The sequence below is a fragment of the Papaver somniferum genome, chromosome 3 (genome assembly GCF_003573695.1).
Source record: "Papaver somniferum cultivar HN1 chromosome 3, ASM357369v1, whole genome shotgun sequence".
In the NCBI taxonomy this organism is placed as follows: Eukaryota; Viridiplantae; Streptophyta; class Magnoliopsida; order Ranunculales; family Papaveraceae; genus Papaver; species Papaver somniferum.
The window spans coordinates 146,150,593-146,157,727 of NC_039360.1; the positions used below are offsets into that span (position 1 = coordinate 146,150,593).

Sequence of the window (7,135 nt, forward strand, 5' to 3'; positions counted from 1 at the left end):
AGCGTGATAAACATATCATATTGCTGTGTAGTAATACTTACTACAAAAGGGAAATAACAGAGATGTTCGGATTGAATATTTACCTAAGCTTGCTTTTAGGTGGAGTAAAAGCTTTTGTTATTCAAATGTCAACAGCGGCATTTATCGATTTAATATATGCATGTTATTGTGTTGTTGAAACTTGGAATCAAGCGTATGAAGAATGAGTTATTTTATAATTCGTTTAGATCCATATGTAATAAGAGTTTTTTCACTAAAATTGACAAAGGGGAGATTGTTAGAGCATAGCTCGGTAGACCTCACCAAGCGTTGGTATGTCAAGTTTGGTTGTCATATTTTAGTATCAAAACTCATCTAGAGTCCCTTGATTAAATACTAGAGTCAACTTCGTTTAGGTTAGACTAGAAAGTCTAGGAATGTTGAGACATTCAAGTATTACTCCGAAGACCTGAAGAATGTGAAAAAGTAACGAACTACAACGACGACATCATCCTTCCACTTGTTTCAATCTTAACATATCTTTCAAGTCGTGCATATTGTAAACATAACCGCGAAGCTGTATATACTGTATATATTGTATATTATACTCTAGTGATGTGACATGATCATAGTATTAAAGAATTAGACTACGAAGTATAACGCTCATATTTTGAACTTCGTAGATATGACATCGACATAATCTTGTATATAGTGTTATGATTATGTGACTGGGTTATGGTGAAGATTTCATCCTACGAAACAATGTTTTACATTTTTTTTAAAGGAAGTACATTCATAAACTTGTTTTGTGAATCGAAAGGGAAATCAATAGGATTATTGGTCTTGGTATTCATTGAATATCTTTGGATGACCAATATGTTTGAGTTGGTAGAACCGATCTTAACTCAGGTTATGTATCTTGGTATAACCCATCACAATGCCTAGACTTATGATTTGGTATGACCGGTTGTAGATGGGGCAAAAAGAGTTGCTGGTTTCTAAGGAATTGAGGAGACGACCGTGCTGAGAAAACTCCTTGAACCGAGCGAACTGTATAACCTCACACAGATGCACTGCAAAAAGGGAGTGTTTTGAATTCGGGAGATCAATCTGTAGGACTCCGGCCTAAACCAAGACAATGGTCGTTCCAGAGTCAATTCGGTCACAAGAGAGGATGGGTCGATATGTATGAGGGAAGCTGAGAAATGTGTGAGATCAATGGTGATCGAAATTGTAGGTGTGTTGTATATTCTGCGTGAAGAAATAAGATAAGTTTTGATTGATTGAATTTGCTCTGTTGAGAGTAATTGTTTCAGACGATGAGTTCGTGTGCTCTTGTCTTTACGAAAATTGTCTGTTTGACGAAAGAGTGTCTTCCTTTCCAATCATGATTCAAAGATTTATATTGCTAGAATTGTAAACACCTTGATCCCATGAAGTGTGACAGTTGCTGGAGTCAAAGAATGGGGAAGTGGAAATCGTGTCAAAACCAGTTGTTCATCGTGCAGAGACTTGGTTGATTTCCCATCCACTACTTTGCTAACTCCTCCAACTGATTGCACGACTTGCTCATATTCTCATCGTGTGTATGAACACACGTGCCGTAGACCGCCAGACCAAAACCCTAGTTAATATCCCCCATGTAACACGATTGATGTCTCGTGATTGTGAGTCTGCAAGGCAGACATGTATTTAGTTAGTCAGTTGCTGACTTCATGGGACGATGAGTCCTTGTATTGCTGAATCGAATGTGATTTGCAAATGTTCTAAGACTCATGAATCGAACGTGTCTGCTGAGACAGAGGTATAATTCTCGAGTAAATGTTGATAGTTAATGTGAGCAAATATTGCTCATCCGATGGATTGTTGAATATTGATAGTTGAACCGGTATTCCTTAGTCTGAGTAAATATTGCTCATCTGAGCAGATGTTGCTCGTTTGATGAATTATTGGTAACACAACCAAATAAAATATTAATTTAGAATACTGGCAATGGAACTGAGTATAATTAATTAAAATGTTGATCACGGGATCAACGTAAAATTATTAGTGTTGAATCTGGAATTATGAACCTTGGATTCGAAAACCCTAATTTCGATCAATTGCCGATCAATTGATGATTTATTGAAAATAACCACGGAGTGAAGGAGGGACCGACTACATGGGATGATGAGTCGACCATGTAACGCCCAGATGCTCTAGTGAGCAAAATACCAAAGTCTCTTGAAGACCAGTTGGTGAAAAGATGATTAAATGTTGGTTTAATCCTTCGTTAAAATAATGTTCGTCTGAACCTTAAGTGATAAATCCTAATTAATTATGAAGAGATGAAGGACCGACCAAGGGGTCATGAAACCGGCCCTGGTTAGTCATGGGACCGACTTACGATCATTTTATGAAATTCCAAATTGTTTGGAAGAGTTTGATCCTAATGTGAACAAATTAGGTCAAATGATGAAAAAGTATGGGACCGGCCTCTTGCAAGCCAAAGAGCCAACCTTGGTCGGTCAAGGTAATATGCTCATGTCACCAAAGTGTTTGCGTCTTAGTCCTGAGAATTTTGATATTTTCTGGCGTGCATTTGAGCATTCATTTGAGAAAATATGAAGAATTCAGGGTTTTTGCTGAAACTGAGGAATTTCCATGAGATGATGGAAATAATAATAAAATAAGGGATTACAAGGTGTGGGACCGGCCACGGATAGGGCATGGCCGGCCGGCCGGCTAGCAAGCCCGGTCCCGTGACAGATTTCCCAATTTTATGTAATTTTAAGTAATTTCCTTGATGTGAAGGAAATACCATGAAATTGAGGAGTTTCATAAGGTTAAGGAATTTCCATGAGATGATGGAAATAATAATAATAATAAAATAAGGAAGCATGAAGTGTGGGACCCGCTATGGCCAAGGCATGGCCGGCCGACCAATAAGCCCGGTCCCATAGCACTTTTCCTAATTTTATATTATTTTTCATGTTTTTAGGGAAATACCATGAAATCAAGGAGTTTGTTGAAATAAAGGAGTTTTCCTTAAAGTTTCATGAGATGAATGAAACAATGATAATTAATAATAATAAAATAAGGGGCATGTGGGACCGACCACGACTAGGGCATGGTCGGCCGGATATGACCCGGTCCCGTGAGTCTGCCCTAATTTTATATCTTTTCCTTGATGTGAAGGAAATATCAAGAAACTAAGGAATTTCATGGGATGAAGAAAATAATAATAATAAAATAATAAGGAATGCAAGGTGTGGGACCTGCCACAACTAGGGCATGACCGTCCGGCTAGTGAGCATGGTCCCGCGACACCTTTCCTAATTTTTTATTATTTCCTTGATACGGAGGAAACACCATGAAAGTGAGGAGTTTCCTTAAAATGAAGGATATTTGTTCAAATGAAGGGATTTTCATGAGATCAAGGAAAAATAATAAAATAGAGAATTAGGCGTGGGACTGGCCATGACGTAACTGGCCGGCCGATCGGCTCAGTCCCCTAGCGCCGTAGCTAATATTTTATTATTATTATTTTTCTTCATATTTTGCATAGGTTCATCGTTCCTTCGTATTTTAGAATGCTCGTTCGTGCATTCAGGTGCTCGCTAGTGCATTATTGCTGAGTACACTTGCACCATTTTGGTCGGGGCTTACTCGATAGCGGCTTAGATTCCCGTACGTTGAATATTTATCACTAACCCATGTAATTCTGCTGGGAAGAACCACGAATTGAAGTAATGAAATATTATGAAGAACATAGAATATTTTCGAATATTCAGTTAATGAATTTAAGGATTAGAGATAATTAATTGATGGCTCTATACTAGCAGGCATGCTATCTAGGAGCATTAATTATCTGAGAGAGTCGACTAATATGAGCTTCTTGAAGCGTCATATTTCTTTTATATAGTCAGGGAAAACATTGTTACATCCTGAAGACGTTATTGCTCTATACTAGCAGGCAAGATGTCTAGGAGACGTCCAATCGTTCGATTCTATATAAAAATATTTACTGAAATTGCTCAGTATTTATGAGATATGTCGTTGCCTCAGCTGAGAGACTACACTACATATATTCTGAGAGATAATATTCTCAGCCATAGGTTCTTGCGTCATGAACTTTCATGCTTAATGAGATACATGAGACTCAATACTCATCTGATTGCTGGATCAGGAGTATGTACAATTATGATTTTACGATTTTAGCCTTTGTCGAAAATTCACCATCTACATTAAGTCCCCTGCTTAGTGAGGGACAGTCATGTTCCTCAGTCAGCACTAGATGGTGATTTTCTAGTTATGAACGAAATAAGTAATTGAATTTAGTCGTAAGATAAGATATTTACCGGATTTTCGATTGCACGAACAAACCATGGCTTGAACGAAGATCCCAGTGGCATGATAGAGCATCATCTAACGAGCATAAAGTGGTGTAGCACCGCTGATTTGGTGATGGAACCTTGGTCGGTTTAGGATTCACGGGTCCGGGCCCAAAAGGAAATCCTTGTGAAATTAGGTTTTGGAAATAAAATTTGATATAAAAGGAATTAATCCTCTTTATTTTTATTTCACCTCCACGACCGACCACCACCTTCATCTTCTTCATCCCTTCACGTCAGCAGCAGAGGAAAGAAGGAAAAATTCGTCGGAAATCACCGTCATCGGCCGTCTGATCACCGTCCGGCCATATTCCGGTTGCCGACCAGGTAAGTTTTTTTCTTTTTTCCAGAAGTTTCATGAGTTGTTCATGTTTTTTTCATGCTAAAGTTATATACATGTACATATATGAGTGTGAATTTTGTAGAAAAACCCTTGTTTGAAAACGTATGTTCGTTCAATCGTTAGTTTAAGAAACTAATAATAATCCCTGACTTAAGAGAGATTTTTTTTTACATATAGAGTTGTTTCTAGTGATAAAATTTTGTTTATGAGCTTTCATGAAAACCAAAACTTTATCTTAAAAGGCGTAAATTATCAGAATATCGAAATAAACCCTCATTTTAAAGACGGGCGCTCATACGAAGGAAAATATATATTATTATTTTTTATAAAACCGTGGAATATCCATAATTTTTCTTCGCGTGAGTTTTGCTCACGTCAAAAAATTTTCTCAAAAAATTACGTGAGTAATTCACGTTTTTTTTTATATATATAAATATATATTTTTGAAAATCAAAGCCTGACTTTGAGTAATATTTAAAAGTGAACAATTATTTATGATGAAATATTGTTCAGTTTTCATAATTATATGGAAAATGCTCACACAGTGGAAGTGTTCATGATTTTATGGAAATCTGAGTTTTGCTCGTCTTTTGTAGGTTCGAAGAAACAAGCGATTTTTGAAGTGTTAACTCTTGCATTACAATGACTACTGTTAGTGGAATCATAAAAAGGTAAGAGTTAAGAATTACCATTTCATTGTGAAATTGACATTGGCACATCCATGATTTTGTGTCTCTGGTTCCAGACAATGGTGTCTTCCAGCAGTGATTATTCTTCTAGCTCTTCTGAGAAGGATTCCAGGACTTCTGCAGCCAAAATGCGTGCCAATACGGATCATGCTAAGAAGGCGATAAATAGCATGCCCCTCGACAAGTTGAAAGATGCTCGTGATGATCTCTTGAAGAGGAAAGCCAAGAAGGAGGCAATTGCTGACTATCGAGTGAAGAGACACAGAATTCAACGGAAAACACAAGAAGCAGAGGAGAGACTCCGATCCCGTCCTTATGGTGTAGCCTCAGAATCAGATGTTGAAGAAGAGGAACCTGTATTGAAGCCGATGGAACGCAAAATTAGGCCATATCCACCACACAGAGAGATTGAGCGGCAGGTCAAGGCTGATCTTCAATCTGAATGTGACGAAGAGGACCACTGGAATACAATAAATGGTGATCTCGTCGAGGAAGAGTTCTCTAGTTCAGATAGTGATTCTGAGAAAGAGTCTGAAGAGGATTCTTCAGAGAATGATGATGATGACGAATCAGATGACTCTGACGATTAGTCTTGCTCATAATCTTATTTGAACATTCGAATGTTTTTTTTTCTTAGTCTTCGTAGTAGACATCTCTTTGATTATTTGAACAACTTCACTTCATGATTAGGATTTTCTTTTTGAATGAGAAACCATTTTATTAATATTGATTCCTTCTGATTGAATCAAATGAAATAGACCAATATTCATGCGCCAAAATCCATCATGATCCCTTCGGCTCGCCCTGATGATTTCCATCTGTGAAAATACTAGAATGTGCCACGTGTGACGTGCACAAAGTCGTGTGGATATTCTCTGACCATGTCCAGCTTTGGTCATTGTCAGTCCCCAGTACGTTATTTTCCTTCGCGTCTCCAGTATTGATCTTGTTTGAAACTTAGGGTTTCAGTAAAACTCGCAACTGAATTGACTATTCGCAGAAGATTAAGTGTTCACCGTATCTAGTATATATCTTCAGGACTTTGAGTCTATCATCTATGCGAATATTTCTTCCATTTTTGAGTTAGTTTTATTATACAGAGGAAATTTTAATTGTCATACCTCCATGTCAGACAGTAGTTCATCTCCCCATGCATCTCCATTAAAGTGGGAAGCCAAGAAATCCAATCTGGTACGGGGTGTCCCTTTTGTTCCTTCTTTTGTGTAATCAATGGCTGACTAAATAAAGTATTTGTTGCAGATGAACCAGGGTGATCAATGTTCTTCTTGTTCCCCACATAACTCAAGGCCTAAACGCACCATCAAGATCCCTGCTCGTTTCAAGTCTGGTCTGAATGTTGGTGTTGGAACATCTGTGAGTTTTGATAAAGATTTACTTGAATGAATGTTTATTCAAATATCTATGAACTCTGAATGTTGTATTTGCAGGTTGATGTTCACGTTCTTGAGGACAGGAAGAAGAAAAGACAGACAACAACAACAATTGATGATTATCATGTTGATGACGATTCGATCAATCTTGTAGATGCTGATATCGAGGTCCTTGCTCATGAGTATCCGACTACTGTACTTCCTTTTTACATACCTATGGAAAATGTCTTCCCAGATAATCAACTTGTTGGCGGCTTCATCGTGCCCAAGTGTTATGCGCCGCTGTACACTAAAATCTGGAGAAAATATGGACACATCGCCACCACAGAAGTATGGAGGGGTTTCCTTCCAACTCTCTTG

At 37.9% G+C, this 7,135-nt stretch overlaps 1 protein-coding gene across 1 annotated transcript; it reads left to right on the plus strand.

Annotated features, from left to right (window-relative positions):
* The first annotated feature begins 5,443 nt into the window (after positions 1-5,443).
* LOC113360072 (glutamic acid-rich protein-like) lies at positions 5,444-5,974 on the plus strand. The gene has a single exon (XM_026603621.1). It carries the CDS (start codon positions 5,444-5,446, stop codon positions 5,972-5,974), a length of 531 nt encoding a protein of 176 aa, XP_026459406.1.
* The last annotated feature ends 1,161 nt before the right edge of the window (positions 5,975-7,135 follow it).

What these genes read in the sequence shown, in the direction of transcription:
- LOC113360072 (XM_026603621.1), top strand. Translation starts at nt 5,444, where the DNA reads ATGGTGTCTTCCAGCAGTGATTATTCTTCTAGCTCTTCTGAGAAGGAT.